This window comes from Rhamphochromis sp. 'chilingali' (assembly GCF_963969265.1).
Source record: "Rhamphochromis sp. 'chilingali' genome assembly, chromosome: 6".
NCBI classification, from domain to species: domain Eukaryota; kingdom Metazoa; phylum Chordata; class Actinopteri; order Cichliformes; family Cichlidae; genus Rhamphochromis; species Rhamphochromis sp. 'chilingali'.
In genome coordinates this window covers 24,639,489-24,660,408 of record NC_137933.1, presented here as the reverse complement: position 1 = coordinate 24,660,408, position 20,920 = coordinate 24,639,489, and the positions used below count along the sequence as shown (strand labels likewise).

Below are 20,920 nucleotides of genomic sequence, written 5' to 3'. Positions count from 1 at the left end.
ATCAACGAGGAAAATCGTGACGGGAAGGAAGTGTTTTTTTTGTGTGCGTGAGGTTTTCTTTTTTTTTCTTCTTTTTTTTTCATTTTAACGTAAACGTTCATATGTAGTTCAACGAATCTCGTTACGAACAATTACATCTAGCATTTAATCATAAATATAAACCTGAACCAAAACACTGAAACACTTTACTGGCTCTTTGACGAGTCTAATTTCTCACTGTGTTCGCTGGGTTTTTGTGTGTTAACAGATTTAAACAGCTGCTGGGGAAAACCAAAACAATGCACTAGGCATATTTGCATAGTCACACAAAGCGATGCAGGGGTGCAAAGGTTTTCCGGAAATTTAGACACAGGTGCAACTGATCTAAGAAATCTAATCAAAAACATTAATCAAATGGAACTTTTATGTCATTTATGAACAAATATATCTGCTGGCTTCAGCTTTTAAATGTTATTTTGTTTAAATATATTTGTTTTTGGGGACTTTTAGCCTAACACAACTAAATCTGAATGTATATAGTCCTGTGCAAAAGTCTTGAGCCAACAGCTCATTATATTTTGTATAGTAAGAAAAATATTATTTTAAGATAAATATAACAACAAAATAATCAAAACATGAAGACAAAAATGTAACCAAGTTACAGCAAGTCTAAAAAAGTGAGTTTTTAACTGCTTTTTAATGAATACCACAGAGTCTGGAGGATCTCAGGCTCAGTGGGAGAGTCTGAGCACCACTGCTGCAAAAACTCTGTCTCCTTTAGTACTCACCCTGATCACATGATGTCTAGAACTTGCTAAAGATGTATGGATGTATGGAAGTTTACTGATCTAGACTAATGTTTGTCCATGAAACACTCAACACATAACTAAATTGGTAACAGTGTGACGTGTCGGTACTTCTAACACTTTTGCAGTGGCGTACAAAGAAGCTTTGTTAAACCAACAGAACAAGGAATTCCTATCATTCAGATGCAATGATATAAATGCAAGATATTAATTTCCAACTTAGAGCATGACACTATTGAAGAGTGAACCAGAGATTTAATGTGAACATCTAAAGTGAAAGCTGCATCAAAAGTTACCCCAAGGTTCCTAATAAAAGATTTAATAAATGTGGCATAGTTTCCAATATTTTAGACACAAATCTGCCAGGGGCACAAACAAGGATTCATGTTTTTCTTCAATAAGTTGGATAAAATTGTCAGTCATCAAGCTTCTAAAAGAGTCTATGCACCTATGCGATCTCTGTAACTTAGAAACACATTGGGGCTTAAGAGGTATATAACAGAATGTCATCTGCATAACAGTGATAAGGAATGTCCTTAAAAGCATTCAAAATGTGCTGAAGAGAGAGCAGGTATAACAAAAACAATCAAGGCCTGCAAACTGAGCCTTGTGGCACACATTACATCTGATTGGCAGCATCTTCATTTTTCTGCATGATCCCGAACACACTGCTGATGCAGTAAAAGCATACGTGTATAGAAAACACACAGTGGAACACTATCAGTAATGGACTGGCTTCCACAGAGCCCAAACCTCAACCTTGAAGCAGTGAATTGAAGCAGTGTGGGATCAAACAAAATGGCTTTGAAAGTCCATCAAGAAGCCTGGATAACTATTCCTGAAGGCTAGTTAAAGAAATGATAATCAGAATCAGAATACTTTAATAATCCCTAAGGAAATTATGTGGGTTACAGTTGCTCCAAGACAATAACAGTAACAGACTAAACTAATTAAATAATACAATATATTACAAAGTTTACAAATAGCACGAGTATATACAAAATTGCTCAATTATAAATATCAAGAATATTACAGAGGTGAAATGTATATGATTGACATTTAACTGTAACCTGTGAAACTTTGTCATTTGTTATTTTACTGTAGAGCATGTGCAAAAGGGTGTAACTATTGCAGTGTGTACTGTGTATTAGATGGAGGAGTTGTACAGGAATGATTTCCTGTGTTGTAAATAAATGGTGGCTTTTTTGGCATCATTAGGGTAAAAAAAACAACAATAATCTAAAATAACCCTTTTAGCAAGTTCTAAGGAACCAGAGTGGTACTCCTCTTCCAGACACAGGCAGGCCACAGATAATAAGATCAGATAAGACCACATAATCGACACAGTTAATCTAAGAACGTTGTGAAAAGTTTATTTTTAGTCATGTTTTTAAAATGTTTTTCTCAAGCAATGCACAACGCTGGGCAACGAGCTTTCATAAATGTTTTATCTCATTTTTTTGTGTGTGTCAGAAGTCTATTTAAACCCTACCATATTAAAAAGGTAACACACAAAAGTGAACAGCCCCCAAAGATTCTCTGTCAGGAAATTTACAATTTGGATTCTTGTACATTTACTCTAGCCAGTCAGGTGAAGGTAACACGCCTAAATGTTGGATGTCCACAAAAAGAAGAATAAGATGAATCAGCTCCCGCATGCTTGACAAGTATAACAGCATGGATACATAAACAGTATAAAAGATTGATAAAGGCACTCTGATGCCATGTGTTGGTTTTGTGAATTCCCGTCCTGAAGCCTCAACATGAGCATTTTCGCAGTCGCCGTCTTATTTTTGAACCATTTTTGAAACAAGCACATGGTGGATTTAACTGTTAAAATGAGGGTTACTGCACAATCACAACTTGTGATTAAGAAGTTGGTATGCTTGTTAATACCCTGCCAGCTAGCATGGTATGCTTGCTGGATTATGCTCCTTTATAACTCTAATAATGACCATAATTCACAAGATGAACTTCATGTTTCATTCTGTATGACCTGAAAATAGCAACTGAGCCCATAAAAGCGTTTACTGAGGTCACAGAGTGAGGGGGGGCGAGGGTCTTTTTCTCATAAATGTGAATACAACCTGAAGTCTTCTTGGAAGCAGAGGAGTCGCCCCCTGCTGACCATTAGAAAGAATGCAGGTTTGAGACACAAGTTGGCATTACTTTTCAGACGCAGTAGCGCCATCATAACTACGGCTTTTCTATTTTTAAAAAAACCGTTTTTGTCAAGTTTTGTTAGGCCTGAATGCAGCCCAGGTGCATACGCTATGCTGGGGACTGGCTCTGAATAAAGCAAGGAGAGCCATTTTCATACTTTTCCAGATTTCTACAACTTTAACAAATAATATAAGTAACTTTTTAAGGTGACCCCTATACCATAAGACTATTACAGAGGCCTGGGTTAAAATGTACACCAAGGTTGTTTTGTGCGTGTCTTTTTCCCAGCTTTTCTGTCCTCTCTCCACTGTCCTATTGCAATAGTGACTAAAAAGCCTAAAAATACACATTTTAAAAAAAAATTCCCCCTTCTTGGAATAACTAAAAAACTGAAGTGTCAGTAACATCACACAAGTCAAAGTAGCTTTGGTTGGCATTACACAGCATGTTGCTCATCATTGGTGGTTAGATCCAACCAAGACTCCATCCCTATATATTTACAAGTGAGAGGAGTGAGTGGAGTTCATCAGCCAGTGTAAATGCCCCCCCCCCCCCCCCCCCCCACACACACACACACACACACTCTTATGTATTTATATACATATTTATTCATAGTAGACAAAAGAAAAGTCATAAAACTCTCTGCAGGTGGAGCTGCCATCAGGTTCGGAGGTGCTTTTGTGGTTGACGTGTTTGACAAACTTGAGTGTCTCTTTGTCTCTGTAGACGAGTGCGAGGGAATTGTCCTCTGGGTAGACAGTCAGAAGCTGTGAAGAAAGAAAGCGATGATGATGACTGTCGAAGCAACATCCACACATGTGCGATTACATGTCACATTAATCAGCACTCACCTCCTCATCCTCTTCATTAGCGACATAACATGTGAAGCCGCCAAACTCTGACTGCCAGCCTATGAGAGAGAATTAAAAGTTCAGTACAGTCACATTGGTGTCCGACAGTTCGTTCTTCTCCTGGGTGTGAACTCACCGGCACAGCCGAAAGGCAAAACGAGGTCCAGCGCATATTCTGCCCGCGCTGCCTCTCCATCGTGCAACAGGGTGTAGCCGCCATGAGACCATCGACGTACTTCCCCACAGCACAAAGGGGTGCTCGGCTCTGAAAATACACAGAGGTCAAAACACACGAACAGCAGCAGCGGCGGCGGCTGAATGAAAGCACTCACAGCGATGCACACCTTTCTCTCTGCTCACATCTGCTGAGGATGGTTCATTTGACGACCCCGTGGCTTCTCCATCATCTTGCTGCTTTTTATCCTTCTCTTCATCGCCATTCTCTTCGTCGTCAGCCGGGCAAAGATAGTGCAATCGAAGGCCAGTGAAGTTGGAGAGGAGCAGGAAGAACGCTTCTGAATGAAGCAGCTCCCAGCATGCACTCACACACTGAGGCAGCGAGTCCAGAGCAGCTGCTTCATAGCGCCTGAAAGCACACAGATTATTAGCCAATCTTAAATACAGAGTGCTACTTTAAAGAGTCAAACATACTCACCTCTTATTGGGTGGACCTCTCTTCTTCCACTCAATCTGAGAGAGCCGAAGTGCTTCACTCACCTCTTTGAACTTCTCCTCCTGAAGACAAACGCATAATCACTCAGCGGAAACAAATGAACACGGGAAAGACACGACACCGGTTCCAGCTCTGCTCTGATGCCTTTTTGAAAAGCAGTGCACACTGGATACTTGGAAATTACCTCATTACTCAGTGTTGTGTAGCTAAAGCTGAGGTACTTTCTGTGTGGAAAAAAAAAACCATGCGTGCTTCATCTGCAAATCATCTGTGAATAAGAATTTCCAGCTTTGGGAATTGCATTTCTATGGTGCAATGTCCGAAAACCGTTCTGAATAAAAAAGCTGCAGTACTGCGTCGGTGGAAAAGAGTTTTTAGAAGTTACCTTGAGAAATCCTTTGAGCTGAATTTCAGAGCTGTCTTCAAAGTTCTCCTGAATCTGCTCTTGATAAGAAATGTCCAAATAGATGGGATTGATCCACTCCAGCAGCACCGTTTCCTGCCACGAACACAAACAGCAAACACATGAGCTGGCAAGGAGGCCGTCCAAGAGAGGAACAATCTGACATTATAAGAAATCAACTGATGCTCACAACTGATTAAAAAAAGCTTACACTGGAGCCTGGAGATAGCTAGATTTGCATACAGAGCTCTCATAACACTATAATGTACACTCACAAGCCACTAGGTACACCAGCTCAACTGCTCGTTAATGCCAGTCAATGGAGGCATGTAAACATGGCAAAGACAACCTGCTGAATTTCAAACTAAGAATCCGAGTAGTCAAAAAGTGGTGATTCAAGGGACTTTGAACATGGCATGACTGTTGGCACCAGATGGGTTTCTCTTAGTCTTTATGCTGAGCTAAGCTAACAGATGCCTCCAGCTGTAAATTGATTGAGAATCATGCAAATTATATGTTATATTTATCAAACAAAACGTATAAAATTCTTCTTCCGAAATTTTTTGAGATATTCCCACAAGATAGCACCCACATCTCTCGGTAAGTGCGGATTCCTCTGGACGGGAGCCACTGTGTGGCGAGGAGGACGTTCCAGAGAAGGTCCGTGAAACCAGCCGCTCAGAGACAGCCGACATTTGTCCTGCGACAAAACTTCAGACACCTGAAGAAAAAAGAAACCCCAAACAGTGTAATTTCCAAACGCAGCCTTTTCAAAGAAATAGTAAAAACAAGAATATTTATTCTTACTTGGTGAAAGGAAACTGGAGAAACTTCAAAGAGCACGAGTGTGTTCCAGGAGGGTACGAGTGGCTTCACTATGCTCTGTGGCTGCAAATTACCTGACGACAAAAATGAAATACACACTTCTGTTGTGTAAGAGAATACACGCATGCGCACACGCAAACACAGTGGGACACTCACTGTCTGTTGTGTAAAGATCGAGGGTTCCCCCGTCGCTGCTCTGCCACGGGGGCACAAGATACAAAATGAACGCAACACGCCTCCCCTCCAACTCATCATCGTGGCACAAAAGAACATCTAGAAAGAAGACAGACAGACAATAACTAAAACAGAAACTCACAATGTAACAGTTTTCCTACTGAGCTAATCTCACCTGTATATTCATATTTGGCACAAGAAATATCCACAGTGGGCTCCAGCTCAACCCCCAGAACCTCCCCGAGCCAGGACCGGAAACGCCCAAACAGTGCTGCCCTACAGACAGTGGTACAGAAACGGGCACACTGTGAAAACCTGGCCGTGACCTTTAAACGCCGTTTAAAATTTGTAACTCTCACCACACGGACAGATTGTTTAGCTACCTGAAAGCCCTCTGTGACATTTTGTTAAGACATAAATAATAGATGACCACAGAGGGAGGCCGTTACTGTGTAATTACTGTATTTATTCCCCAGTGCTGCACTTCTTCAGCAGGTAAAGCGCATATACTCACAAATATGTATCCAGCACATGTAAGTGATTCACTGTAGACAGCTTATCATAATTATAAGAAGAAAGCAGCACGTTATTTCTCAAAGAAGAAAGGTTTACACTGGATTGTGCTATTTTGGCTTGTAGTTTGGCCCTGAGTTCTACTCTGCTCCGATGACTTACAGCCTTGTGTTCACTGCCAGCCTCAGCTCTGTAGTAGAAACTAAAGAATAAACCACCTTCCTGCTTTAACAAACAGTCCAAATATTCGCAAGACGTTTCAGTCATCATCACTAAATGTAATATACCAATTACGAGGGCATCTGTAATCTCTGGCTCCACCTGCTGGACCTGATAAATAAACTTCAGAATGTTTCTCATCCTTCCATCAACAGTCCAACAATATCAATATGGAGCTGGATACAAATACAAAAGTACCTCTTTTAGTCTCGGTAAATCTGCGAGCCAACATGAACAATGCCAGGACCCTGAAGGTGGCTCACTTAATGAAGTCCTCATTCATTTTCTTGCTTTGAAGCTCAAAACACCAGCTGTGAAAAGGATCTGTGACTTAAATCTACCTGATGAATTTTGTCCACATCTGCTTTGTGCCACCAAACACAACTCTGACCTGTCAGAGGCCTTTATTCCACAAGACCTCTGACACGAGGTGAGGCCACCATCGATCAGGATGCTCTGTGCGTACGGATACATTTTTATAGCGAGCAGTATTAAGGTTGAGGGTAGGGCTGGGCCATATCATACCGTTCACGGTAATACCGGGATAATGTTGGGCAACGACAAGAAAATGAAATATCGCGATAGAATATGGGTAAAACGCGCATGCGCAGTGCCTTTGTTTTCATACGCACATAGAGAAAAAGGCACGGCGGCGTTGGAGACAAGGGTGAAAGCGGATCGTTGAATGAAACGGATGAACCAGAATTGGTTTGTAAAAATGCTGCAACGACAGTGGTGTGGAACTGGTTTAGCTTGCGTCCGTCAGATACACAACAAAACACTATTTTTGGTTGAGCGTGCTAGCGGACCGTCGTTATTACCGTGTTTTTTGGTAAATACGGCACACTTAAAATCAAACCTTTGATTTTTCTGAAAATCGACAGTGCCCCTTATAATCCCGTGTGCCTTATGTATGAATTCTGGTTGTGTTTACTGACCTCAAAACGATTTTATGTGATACACGGCGCTCGAAAATCTGTCAAATGTTTTAGTGCGACTTTGCTAAGATATGAACCCGCACCGCTTGATGGATTGTTGGAGCATTACGGCTACCGTAGGCAGGAGCCTCGCGGAGTGATACGTACTGTGCTTCAACATATAATACCGTATTGCATGTGTATAAGCTCTTTTTAAGTTTTGTGGATATTATAGATGGTTATGCTGAGGATATGTCGGCCAATTTCCACTGGAAATGCATTTTGGTTAAACTGTCAGCAAGGAATTTGCATTTGCACTGTTACGTTTTTATACAACTTTAATGTAAAAAAACCAGCTGCTTGTTTAAGTGAAAATACATTGATGGGGTTTTTTTTGCACTAATAAAATTGTGGAGTTGTAAAGTATTTTGTCTAGTGTCAATTATATCGTCAGTTATATCGTTATCGTAAATTTTCAAATCTATATCGTGATAAATGACTGAATTCATTTCATTAAGTGCTTTTAAATCTAAACTACGAATCCTTGAGGCCAAGTCCATAACATGTAACTGTTTCAATTAGATTGATTGTCATTTTAACTGACTTTTTTATTTTTATTTGAATTTTATTTTTTATTTTATTTGTATTCTTTCACTTATTGTTGCATGTGTGTTGTTGCTGCCTGCGTTTGAGTAATTTCTGTAACTGTGAGACATCTGCTGCTGCCTATCTTGGCCAGGTCTCCCTTGAAAAAGAGGTTTTTAATCTCAATGGGATCTTCCTGGTTAAATAAAGGTTAATAAATAAATAAATAAATAAATATTTTTGGTCATATCGCCCTGCTCTAGTTGAGGGGTCAGAAAGCACTCGAGTCAATAAGCCTTGGGTACCCAAGTCCAGTTCACCCATTTTCCTTTAGCCACTTTTTTTTTTTTTTTTTTTTTTTTTTAGGCACCAAAACATTTTATGCGCCACGTTGTGATTTGATATTGCTTGTGTTTCACCTTTAAGCACGCCCTTTTCTTTTCATCCACTTCCTTGCCTTCATCCTCTTCTTTTTTCGTCTTCATCTTCTTTGCCTTCTTCTCTGTTTTTGTCCTCTTCATTGTCATTCTTTGCTTTTGCCATTCTCCTTTTTGGATTTTTTTTATCTTCATCTGCCTCCATCTCACTTTAACACACTCTTCTGTCACACCAACCTTCTGCATGTCTTCCTTTGCTACAGTCGTGAACTTCCTCTGTGTTCTACCTCCTTTCCTTTTGCCTGGCAGTTCTTTATTCAACATCCTTCGTCCAGTACGTCCACTACCCCTCCTCTTTGCACATGTCCAAAACCATCTCAGCCTTGCCTCTGTAACTTGGTTTCCAATCCTGTTATAGTCAGGACCCATCTGGGTCACTCCCAGTGAAAATCTTAACATCTTAAACTCTGCCCCCTCCAACTCAGAGCTGGAAGTTCAGTCGTAGTTTTTAAATAATATGACAACAAGAAGACGAGTATAATAAAATGTGAAAAAAATCAAGGCTTCTGATTTTCATAAATGAAAGCTTTCTGCCCATTTGACAGCTCACACACACATATAACACAAATGAATTCAAACTATTTTGTTACCTCAGCCCTGCGATATGTGGCTCTGTTCTTTTCTTCAGATCATCTGACTGTGTGGGGACAACAAAAACAAATAATAAAAAACAAATGATAAGACACTGGAATAAATCAGTGTGAGGATGAATGAAAAAAAAAAACCTGTTTCAATTTATACAGGTCGTTTGATTTTTCATGGAAGTTTAGCTCCAGCAGCTCTTTCTTGAGGTTTTCTGCAAAGGCTTGGCTGCTGATGAAGTTTCTGAAGATGCAGTGAGGGAACGGTTGGCAGTCCAACTCCAGATCGCCTGCACAATAATTACACACACACACACACACACACACACACACACACACACAAAGGAAACTGTGTAAACAGCAAAGTTAAGAAATGGGCAAAACAAACGTGGCAAGATTTTCTTTAGAAGAGAGACAGAAACTTAAAATACTACACTGACCACGGCCACTGTCCAAGTGATCGCTGCTTTAATTTCCCGGTCAACTATACATAAATTGCTCGTCGACACGGTGTTTTAAAGCTGGTGAACTAGACCAGAAATCATTGATAACAAAAGAACAATAAATCTTCTTTCTCCGGTACTTTATACCCGCTCAGTTGCAATGCAATTTAACGCTCAACTACAAATCAATGGCTTTTTGATGGTGACCGGCGCGGAATGATGGTCAACTATAAATCGACATTTTCTCGACGTTGTTTTTGTCACCTGGTCGACTACAAATAGATCAAATATCAATGACAAAAAAACAACGGTAAATCAACGTTATTACAACGTCCCTATAGTAAGACCGTCGGTTTACCACAGTATTTCAATGTTGTTACAACAGTGGCATTTCAACCCTGACCATAACATGGAAAATCAACATCAATTCACTGTCGTCTTGCTATCTGGGGGGTCTTTACAATCTGTGAGGGCACAGTTTCAGAACAATGATTAAAGTTTAATTTGGGGGGATGTTTTCTGCCTATATTAGTTATTATAGCAAATGTTAGACAGGAAAGCAGGAAGAGAGGGGGCGTACTGTTGTATTACAAGATACTGATTTGACAACTATGGGGAGAGGGCATGCAGGTCCCCACTCCGGTTATAGTAAAAAATGTTACAGTAGGAACTGTTTCTGTTATGTATTGCAGTGTCCACTATCACGTAGCTCTCTAACGTCAGAGAGGGTTTATTCCAAATTTGCTGCTCCTGATTGAAGCAGATCTCCCAACAAATTCCCGTAAAACACCTATAACAGCCGCGTCAAAGCTGCAGGTTTCTGAAGACTGATTAACAGCTGCAGATAAATATCTGAAGCTGAACTTTGGTCCTCTCACTGACCGTGGCTGTAGGTAGTCTTGCGGCTCCATGCCTCCGTGACGGCTCTCTTCACCTGCTCGTCTTCTACGGCTGCGCAGAGCTCCGCCGGCTCCTCGCGGCTCTCCTTCTCGCTCTTTTTCTTCTTCTTCTTCTTCTCGTCTGTGCTGCTGCACTCGTCCTGTGGTCGTTTGGTGGTGGCCATTACAGAAACCTGACACGAACTTTCAAAACACGCTTGGACATGGCCTCGCACCATGCGTCGCGGATAAATGACGTTATTAACGCTTGTAGTTTGGCCCTGAGTGAAGACTGTCAGGCAGAACTGAACCATGACTATAATAATATTCACACCAAACTTTTAGGATCTGATTTCAGGGATTTACTTTATTATATTTTTACCTCTTTAGCTTTCGGGTGATTAGGTAATAAATCTATTACAGCAGCCAGGTAAGAAAGCATATTAAAGATATAGCTAGTATTGCTGAACAACTTGTATAAAGACATGGTCAGCCATTTTCAGGGCCACCTCCAAGAGGAAACCTGATGAGGTGAAGCAAGTACACAAATCAAAATAAATGGCCTGTATTTATATAGCGCTTTACTAGTCCCTAAGGACCCCAAAGCGCTTTACACATCCAGTCATCCACCCATTCACACACTGTTCACCCATTCACACAAAATAAGTCCGGTTCCTGTTATTTCAAGCGCTTAAGACTATTTAAAAGCAGATCTGGTGCAGACTACATAATTTGGTGCTAACCATAATCTCAAACACATGCCACAAGTTTAAAAACCCTAGAAAAAGAAACTGGGTTGTGGGGCTAAACCTTTATTGACTATGACAAGGATATTCTGTTCAATTAAAACCTGTTGGCTGAGATCTGGGCTAATTAGAATAGAACTCTAACTTAATTTTCAAAATATAAACTTGACCAATACTTTCCAGTATTTTTCAAATATAATGAAAATGAAGTCTCAAATCAAAAAGTCAGTTTTTCCATGATAAAAATGTTATCGAATTAATCGACTACTGTGGGTGGTTCCTGGCTCTTACCATTTATTTAAGCTATGGTGAGGAATTTCCTTAAGTATAAGATGTTTTTGAAGCTTTTTTTAGTGGTTACGATTTTTTCATGCTGTCTAATTCTAGTCGAAAATCCACAGTATTCCCAAAATACACTGTAATGATTTTCCTTTTTTTTGGTGTTTTTTAAAGTGCATGTGTTATAAAACATGTCTCTATAACCTGCACATCCTCTCCTGTCTTTTTATGGCATCCATTTATATTATTATGATTACTCATGTCTGCAGTCACATGAACATCAGAAAGCTGAGCTGTGGGCAAATAATTAGAAATTATCTGAATGAAGGAACAAACACACCGTTTCTGTCAAGTACAACCTGAAAAACGTGTATCCTGATCACTTGTATCAAATAAATACACTATTAAAAAAAACACACACACACACGAGCCCCAGTGGGGCATCAATCCAGCAGGACTGGTATATGCTGGTTTGTGTAAGGAGCACGAGCCAGATAATGACTTTTAGGAAGATACCTGTGCATATACCTTACTAAACTATCAGAACTAGACCTCCGTGAGGATGGTATGAGGGCCTGATGTCCTTTAGTGGGACTGGCTTGATAAATGTAGACCAAAGCACTTCAGAACTGCAGGTCTGCCACTGGGACTCTGATCTCTTCACAGATGAGAGCACATGTGACAGGCATGAAAGAGTCTGGAGAGCCACTCTTTCATGCAAACATAGTTGATGGGAAGATGAGCATTTAGGGAGCCAAAGCTTCCCACCTTCAATCTTTGAAGCACTACAACAGGTTGTTAGTGGGAGACATTGCTCATCTCACTGCTGGTGGAAGAAACAAGACAGATGTAGATTTCTATACATTGATTTGCATTAAGCCACATTAGAATTCAGGCACTGGCACTGGAAGGCATTTCATCACTCGGCAGGATCATGATCCTGAAAATAGAGCGGGAAAAGGAAAAAAAAAACCCAAAAAAAAAAAAAACCCAAATAGCTGAAGGGGAAGAGGTGGAGAAACATTCTCGACTGGCTGAGTCAGTCACCTGATCTGAATCCAAATGAGTGCCCAGAGCTGGATGTGGCTGTGGGGAAGCCTAGGAGAGCATCAGTGACTGCACAGCATTTTCCCCATACATTAACCACAATGATGCACACATTTCTGTCTGACCTCCTCAAATTAGATCCCAGATTTTAATGGCACCTGCTGTCACTTTACCAGTTTTTGGTTGTTTTTAATTCAGCCTACATCACAAAAATTGCTGACTTCTCCAAAACGTCTTTGATTTGTATTTCTGAACAGCAACAGATGTAATGTAGCATATTATTGAAACTTCAAAAACAAGTCAGACAGACACGGCTGCTCTTTGCACTTTATAAAAAAAAACGTACTCAAAAGACTGCTTTATTAAAAGAAAATAAAAGAAAACACGGCATTGTTACAGGTTAAAACAACAGGAAACTCAACGTTTCGGCTTGTTTAATCAAACACTGGCCTCCTTCGAGAGGACATAAAATCAGATTTTTAACGCACTGGAATACAAACCTGCAGACTACAACAACTCTTAAGGTTAAAAAGAAACAAAGAAAAAAAAAAAAAAAGAAGACATTTTCATAGTCTTCTTAAACAGTATAAACACCCCTCCGGTCTGCAGATATACCTGACATGACAAGCATTTGTTTTGTGAAAGATGGTGCTGAGGCGAAGTCTTTTCTCCACACTGCGGGACGCACTCACAGAGACGGCCGCATGTACTTCTGATCATTTGAGTTAGTTGTAGATGAAGTTAAACCTGTAAAAAAACAAAACAAAAAACAAACAGTGATTATTACAAAATCAATGCCAGTTAGACTCATGTTGACAAAGAGCTACTTTGATGATAAGAGCATCTTTTCCAGGACAAATCTGTACATTGCAGAAGGTTTACTACAAAGGAAGTAGCTGTTTTTAACCTGGCTAGAACTAACGTGCTCAGTTATGCTCACAGTTTAGATTTAAAATCCCATCGTCATTTCTTCACAACCCCCCCCCAATTTGTCACATGTTTCAGATCAAACTAATTTTAATACTAGACAAAGAGCAAATATAAAATGCAGCTAATAACGCGATGATTTCATGTATTGAGGGAAAGACCAGCTCGATTACATCACAGCAGGACACCGAGGGCCGTTCACATCCGAAGGCTCCCTTGAAAGTGACCTACAAATGTGTCCTCTTCCCGGGCTTTCAAGGATATGCTGAGCGCATCCCTCATAGCCCACCTTATCCCAAGTTTCATTGTGTGCCACCTAGAGCTGGGCGATATATCGAGTTTTTAAAACATATCGATATATTTTTATACGAGATATAAGATGTGACAATATCCTTTATATCGATATAGTCTATGTTACGTTATAATTATAGTTATAGTTATAGCGCGCCTTATGTATGAATTCTGGTTGTGCTTGATGGCCGCGAACTGATTTTATGTGGTACACGGCGTTCAGCAATCTGTCAAAAATGTTTGAGTACGACTTTGGTAAGCTACGGAGCTGCACCGCTTGATAGATTGTCGGCGCATTACGGCTACCGAGGAGCTTCGCGGAGTGATATGTACTGTGCATCAACGTAATATTACCGTATTGTGTGTGTATAAGGACCATAAATGGCACCTGTAAGAGACGTGGTTATGAAGCGGATTTCAAACTCCAGGCTATCAGTCACACAGTAAAACTTGGGAACAGAGCAGCTGTAAAATCTGTCTGTCTTTGTTATTACGCTCAGCGTCTTTTAGTTTACATTTTGACTGCACAATTGTGAGCTCTTTGTTTAGCACAAAAACAACCTTGTTTTCTTTTATTTATGGAGCATTATTATTTAATGAATGCTCATAATTTAATTTTGAGTAATTTTTCATGTACCGTAATTGTCGGGCTATAAGCCGCTACTTTTTGCACAAGCTTTGAACCCTGCGGCTTTTAGTCAGGTGCGGCTTTTCTATGGATTGTCCGTGATTTTTGTCATATCGTAAGACGATTTGTTTTGTTTGTTCCGCTGTTGTACGGCACTACGTTGCCTGGCGGAAGGGCATGCGATCAGACACACAGTATCGGGGTTCAAGAGTGGTATGTTGGTCACGTGTCCATCCGCCAGGCAACATAGTGCCGTACAAGTAGCGTGAAAAACAAACTTCAAATGAACGCTACGCGTTCAGCGGGAGTCGTGGATGACGAGCGGCGATAAACTTGCGAAAAGCAAGTTATGCTCAACTCCACCGGTGGAATCTGACAGCGTGAAAAAGTGTGAAAACATCCATGATCACCAACGGATTTCGAAGGGCTGGACTGCTGCATGATGGAGAGGAGGACACCGCCACGGCCCTTCAGAGGGTGTTCGACTCTGACACTGACAACGAGGATTTCTTTGGTTTTGTAAGTGACAACGAAGGAACGAAGCTGAGAGTGGATGACGAAGCCATCCTGAGCCTGTTCGTATCAGACACTGGAGGAGAGGACTTTGGTGGTTTTAGTGTGCAGGAAGAAGAGAAAGATGGTGGTGAATGACTGACTTTTCTTCTTGTTAAAGCCGTGTCACTGCACCTGAGCCTAAAAGGTAGTCCGAATCTATTTTTCTGGTGTGCTGTAGGTTATTGTTATGTACTACATTTGTTACTCATTTATGAAGCACAGTACATGTTTCGTACTTGTAATTACCGCTACTTGTACATATACCTAAAAAGTTATGCAAATATGTACCCATAACTTGTTTTTCAAAATATTAATAAAAGGGGTGTGTCTCCAAACAGCCATCTCTTTCCTGACAATTCGCTTTGTGCATATTCTCTTACATATGATAAGTCAACATTGAAACACCTGCGGCTTTTGGTCAGGTGCGGCTAATGTATGTACAAAACAGGATTTTCCCCTGATTTTAGCTTGTGCGGCTAATATTCAGGTGCGCTTTGTAGTCCGGGAAATACGGTACATCTGTGCTGTATGTTAATAAAAGTGCCTGTGTGACATCTGGGACACAGCTTTGACTAAGAACTCTCTTTTTGTTCTTACTTTATGGCTTAAAAAAAAAAAAATCGAGATATATATCTTATATCGCCATCCAGCTAAAAAATATCGAGATATGAATTTTGGGTCATATCGCCCAGCCCTAGTGCCACCGGCTGTGGGCTCATCACTACCTGTTAGTGTCATGGTTGCTAGGCAACAGAAGCAGCACACGAGAGGCTAAGCCGCCTCATTTAGCAGCAGCTCTGGTCGGCCTTTGAAGGGCGCAGCCGCTGAATTGGGACGTAGCTATAAGAAACATATGTTCAACCCACTGAGCCATACCTCATCAACACAAGCTAATGAAGCTCCTCTGTAAGGTTGCAGCAGCACAAACTGTGTGCATCACTTTGTCACTGGAATTTGTGTCAAGTTAGTGATGCATAAAAGTTTATACTCGTGCCTTTTACCAAATGGAAATTCCAGCCATTGGGACACAGATTTGAAAATCGATGGGTTACATTTGTAGGCCATTTATCACTGAGAATATTCAGCTCCGTTTACCATGTTATATAAACTATAGGCACTTTGAAGCCTTATTTATTATGGTATAGAAGACTATCATAACTAAACACACCAAGAAACATAAAGTCTTACAGATTGAGAGGTCAAATGTGCAGCTGACACATTAAAGGATCATTATGGTCGCCCGATTGGTTGTTTGGTACACAAACAGTGCCGTGCCATTTATCCTGGCGCTGAGGCCACGGGTGTTTTTAGCTGCAGATGAAACCTTTTCCCAGTGTTTTCCAGAAAGTCTTTTCAAGCTGGTGCAACATCTGAGCTTCTGCACCGATATGCGATTCAAAAGCGGTAAAAACTAACACAAACATGCACTCATCTCTTCAACCACCCCATAGCAAACATGCAAGGTTACAAAAATTGACATATGCACATCACACTGATGTCACATCTGTTTGTGCACAGCTTGCACAAACAGATGTGACATCACTTTGCGTGGAAGACAATGTTATATAAAGAAAAATGCAGCCGTTAGAGCGCACGGATTGGTAAAATAAATATATTACCTCAAGAATTCAAATACATAATGATCTTCTGCAGCATCAATCTCTTGTCTAATTTGCAGGAAAAGTCTTCCATTTTGCTGTTATATGTTTTATCACCTGTTGTGTTGATAATGTCTCTGATCGGAGTGCAAACTTTGTGCACACTGCCAGCGACCAGAAAGAAACCCTGCTATGTAATTTCACAGCGCATCCCTCTGCTCTGAGGAATCCCTGCATCACTCGAAAACATTGCAGTTCTACTATTTTCTGTCCAAACGCATGCAAAAGTTCTGAACATTACCTGCTCAGCAGCTGTGGTAGACTGGAAATGATCGGTCCATATCCAGGAGCGTTGTCATACAGTTCAAACAACGGTGCAGCCACCAGTTTATAGTTTTTGGGCACAGCAAACAGTGCTGTACAAACATCAAACACAGATTTCAGAAACAACCAAAGAGACTCATCTAAGTCTTTACTTATTTTAATTAAGCATCAAAGAAATTTTGAGATACACTGACCTTTTTCCTGCAACTGGACCAGGAACAGCTTCTTATGCTCTTTAGGTTTAGTGATGTGAGCTGGAATATAGGGATACTGCAGGGCAAAAACTTCAGATTAGTTCACATCAAGATGTAGATGTGACAATATCCAACATGACTGATATAAAAATGAATATTAATTTCAGTCATTCTGTTGAACTGTCCTTCTTCCAGGGTGGGGTGATTGTAATGCATACATCTGTTGATATGCAGTGAAGTTGAAGAATTTGGAGGTGGTCCTCTTTCTTCATCATTTCATCCACTTTGCACAGTGTAGCAGTACCACTGCAAACTTCTGACAACTGTATGTATATTCTTGGATGTAGAGCAGTGTTTAAATTGAGCCTAATGTTTATTCCAAGTTTCTTCCTCACAGTAAGAATTACATGGCTCTGTACTCAGTATAGGCTAATACCTGAAGCCAAGGTATCTGTATCAGATCAGATCTGGAAAAGGTTGGCTTGATGCATCCCTAGTTAAAGTATCATAAATATCCTTCTGATCATCTTCTTTGTACTGACCTGTGGAGGCTCAAAGTTGGGACGCCACCAGTTACCAATACAATCATCGATCACCCAGTCCTGCTTCACACCATCCTGCCGTCCAAGGATCTAACAACAAATTTGAAGTTAATGCACACAGAATCAAAACAGCCGGCACAATGACACTAAGCTCAAAGTTTGGTAGCTACCTCGGTCATCAGGCGCTTCAGACCCTCCACCTCATCTTCCCCAGGGTTCAACTCTCCACCAGGCCTGCAGCAGAGAAGCAAACTGTGAGGCACCCGTGCAGGAAAAACTACCTCAGTTTGTTCACACAGTAGAGCTCTGAACATCAGACACTCACAGTTTAAAGAAAGTTGTGCCCAGCTGCAGGAGTAAAACATGAGGCAGTCTGTGTTCATGGACAATGAGGACACCCTCCACTGTCCTCCGCATCCCCATCTTATCAAACTCTTCCCGCATCCGCTGGAACCGGGCTGCCACCGAGCTGTCCTTCTCATACAGTGGCTCCTTGGTACCGAATGTGTAGTTGGTGAGGGGGTATCTGACAGGAAAACACACAAGAAGGCATTTCAGCATAAATGGAGATACCCACAGCGGGGTACACACACACACACACACAGAAAGCTGTGGGAGACATTAGAATAATAAAAAAGAATTTTTTAATCTATGGCTATAACAAAAAGGTTTTTCTCAAGAAAATAACTGGTTTTATTTAATTATTCAGGGCTGTTCACATTTGTTCATTAAACAGTTAAAACCCAGATTTTATCCATGTTTAAAAAGTAAAAGCACTCCAAAAATTTTCATTTCACTGCTTAATTCAGGCTTTCAGCTGCCACAATCAACCTGATTAAGTCCCTAGTTTGTTTGTTTTTTCCCTTATTTTTTGTAAAAACATGTTTTAAAAAAAAAAAAACATGGAGTATTTATCAAATTCTTTTTTTTCTTAGAAATATTTATTTTCTGAAAAAAAATCATAATTGGAGAAAAATGTCAGATTAATTAATTAGAGCTGACTAATTGGTTATTTTCTTGATTGACGGATGATTTCAAACGTTAATAAACAAAGAGCCCTTTTTTTCAGAGCCCTTGTGAATTTGAGACATTTCTTTTAACCTTCATAAATTCTTAGAAATTCCTTAAAATTATTTGAATGTAATTTTGTAAATTTTCTTAATATTCTAAGTGACTTAGTTACCTGTCAGGCAGCTTTATGGCAATCACATTTAAATCACGTCTCGTTTCCAACACTGATAATGGGAATAATTAGTTACACCTGTAACTAAAAATCTACATTTCTAATCTACGTTCAGGTGAAATAAACACCAAAGTTCGGTTATAATGTCAGAGTTACAGCCGAGATGTTTTTCCTATGTTTTACTTTCAGAATAACCCTCACGAAGCCTTAATAGGACCACAGACATCGACCCGCTAAGGCTTCTTCCTGCAGCGATCACAATTAACCGAACCAAGCAGGTCGCGCTGCATCCTGACTCCTCGGTGTGCGATAATTAACGGCCCCACGACGGTAGTGAGACCAGCTACGTGTGCGGTGCTTTTAGAATGATCCACACGGACTTACAGGTTGATGGTCCTCTCCAGTGTGAGCGGCTTCGCGGGCCCGTATTTGTTCCCAAACTGGACGGGAGCGCTGCGCGGCCAGCCGGTGGACGAGCGGCTGGGAGGCGGGACCGACATCTCTAGCGTATGCTCAGCGACACTAAACCCGCCGGAAAGAAAGCACCTCCGCTGGGAGCTGGTTATTTATTGGAATATATGAATTACTTCAGAAACGCCGCCGACCCTCCACAACAAATGTCTCCGCCGTTGTTAACCTCGCTCCTCTTCCGGGTGAAGTGCGGCTTTGTGGTGGGGGAGACTCTTCGCCAGCGACCCCTGCTGGTCTGGATCTGAGACGTTACTTCGTATTTGATATGTAGCGAACTATCAAAGGGTGTGTCAGTGAAAATTGAAGTGTAAATTAACCAAAAATGACCTGTTTTACATTAAAAAAAAATAAAAATAAAAAATAAAAAAATTAAATAACTATATATATATATGTATATGTATATATGTATATGTATATATGTATGTGTATATATATATATATATATATATATATATATATATATATATATATATATATATATATATATGTGTGTGTGTGTATATATATATGTATGTGTATATATATATATGTATGTGTATATATATATATATATATATATATATATATATATATATATATATATATATATATGTGTGTGTGTGTGTGTGTGTGTGTGTGTGTATATATATATATATATATATATATATATATATGTTTTGTTTTTATAAAATATTTGTTTATTTTATTTTTTATTTTGGATTTTTTCTATTGCATACGAAAGGCACGAGTCGGAAGTATGTGTGGGTGGTGCAGGACAGATGGGTTCAAGGTGGGGATGAGATTTCATCAGGAGTATACTCTGAGCCCCTCCAGCCAAGAATACAGACGAGGTCAGGCTATGATGGACTGCGATGTCTGCAGATGACACTGTGATCTGTTGTGAGATTAGGGACCAGGTGAAAGAGAGCAGGTGGAGGTATCCTTTAGAGAGAAAAGGAATAAAAGTTGGTAGATGCGAGACAGAATAGCTGTGAATGGATGAGAGAAAGATTTAACAATGAAGCTGCAAGGAGCAGAGGTAGTGACAGTGGATGAGTCTTAATACCTGGGGTCAACTGACAATGCACGAGGGAGGTGAAAAAGAGAGTTCAAGCAGGAGGGACAAGGTGGAGATGGGGTTTATTTGTGACAGAAGGATAGCCGCAAAAGTGAAAGGGAATGTTTACAGGATGATAGTCAGACCTGTTTTGACATATGGTGTGGTGACAGTGGCACTAACAAAAAAAGATGTTCAGATTTTCACTTCACATTTTCATTTAATCTTATATCAAGGTTAAAAATTGGTATGTCGGGGGAGAGGTCAGGTTTGAGAGGCAAGGCTGAAGACAGTTTGGACATGTGCAGAGGAGGGATTGTGGATATACTGGACAGAGGATGTTGAATATTGATCTGCCAAGCAGGACAAGGGGAAGACCACAGGCCCAGCAAATATCCCCCCTTGTTGCTCGAGGGGGGTAATATAGACAGAACCCCTTGGGTTACCAGGGATCTGGATCTGATGCAAAACGAAATCCACAATCACAAGCTCTGCACAGTCAAGTCAAATGAGAAACGCCTCTAAATTACAACAAATGCCTTTCATTTCTACTTTGTATTAACTCTTGTATTAACCCTCCATATTGAACTTGCATATCACGTGCACCTAAAGTAAGACTCTTTGTGTTTAAACTGTTTCCTTTCACCCTCCA

At 40.4% G+C, this 20,920-nt stretch overlaps 2 protein-coding genes across 2 annotated transcripts; both read right to left on the bottom strand.

Annotated features, from left to right (window-relative positions):
• Positions 1 to 3,538: 3,538 nt before the first annotated feature.
• Positions 3,539 to 10,704, bottom strand: ogfod1 (2-oxoglutarate and iron-dependent oxygenase domain containing 1). Its single transcript, XM_080885853.1, has 13 exons — positions 10,452 to 10,704; positions 9,271 to 9,416; positions 9,136 to 9,182; positions 6,050 to 6,150; positions 5,857 to 5,973; positions 5,683 to 5,774; positions 5,468 to 5,596; positions 4,858 to 4,971; positions 4,455 to 4,534; positions 4,144 to 4,385; positions 3,936 to 4,064; positions 3,800 to 3,858; positions 3,539 to 3,715 (listed from the first exon to the last, which is right to left on the bottom strand). The coding sequence occupies exons 1-13, from the start codon at positions 10,684 to 10,686 to the stop codon at positions 3,554 to 3,556; spliced, it is 1,653 nt and encodes a 550-aa protein (XP_080741979.1). The 5' UTR covers positions 10,687 to 10,704; the 3' UTR covers positions 3,539 to 3,553.
• Positions 10,705 to 12,828: 2,124 nt separating this feature from the next.
• nudt21 (nudix hydrolase 21) lies at positions 12,829 to 19,423 on the bottom strand. The gene is made up of 7 exons (XM_080885652.1): positions 19,146 to 19,423; positions 17,904 to 18,104; positions 17,749 to 17,812; positions 17,579 to 17,668; positions 17,037 to 17,112; positions 16,820 to 16,934; positions 12,829 to 13,266 (listed from the first exon to the last, which is right to left on the bottom strand). The coding sequence occupies exons 1-7, from the start codon at positions 19,259 to 19,261 to the stop codon at positions 13,245 to 13,247; spliced, it is 684 nt and encodes a 227-aa protein (XP_080741778.1). The 5' UTR covers positions 19,262 to 19,423; the 3' UTR covers positions 12,829 to 13,244.
• Between the last annotated feature and the right edge of the window lie 1,497 nt (positions 19,424 to 20,920).

Bases quoted from the DNA above. Each gene is read 5' to 3' on its own strand.
- ogfod1 (XM_080885853.1), bottom strand. From the start codon at position 10,686: ATGGTGCGAGGCCATGTCCAAGCGTGTTTTGAAAGTTCGTGTCAGGTT. The intron at 9,183-9,270 runs GTTTTTTTTTTT...GTCCCCACACAG, and splicing joins ACCTGTATAAATTGAAACAG to TCAGATGATCTGAAGAAAAG. The intron at 3,716-3,799 runs GTGAGTGCTGAT...CTTTCTTCACAG, and splicing joins CTAATGAAGAGGATGAGGAG to CTTCTGACTGTCTACCCAGA.
- nudt21 (XM_080885652.1), bottom strand. From the start codon at position 19,261: ATGTCGGTCCCGCCTCCCAGCCGCTCGTCCACCGGCTGGCCGCGCAGC. The intron at 16,935-17,036 runs GTCAGTGTATCT...ATGTTTGTACAG, and splicing joins GGTCCAGTTGCAGGAAAAAG to CACTGTTTGCTGTGCCCAAA. The intron at 13,267-16,819 runs GTAATGTTCAGA...GTTTTTTTACAG, and splicing joins CTACCACAGCTGCTGAGCAG to GTTTAACTTCATCTACAACT.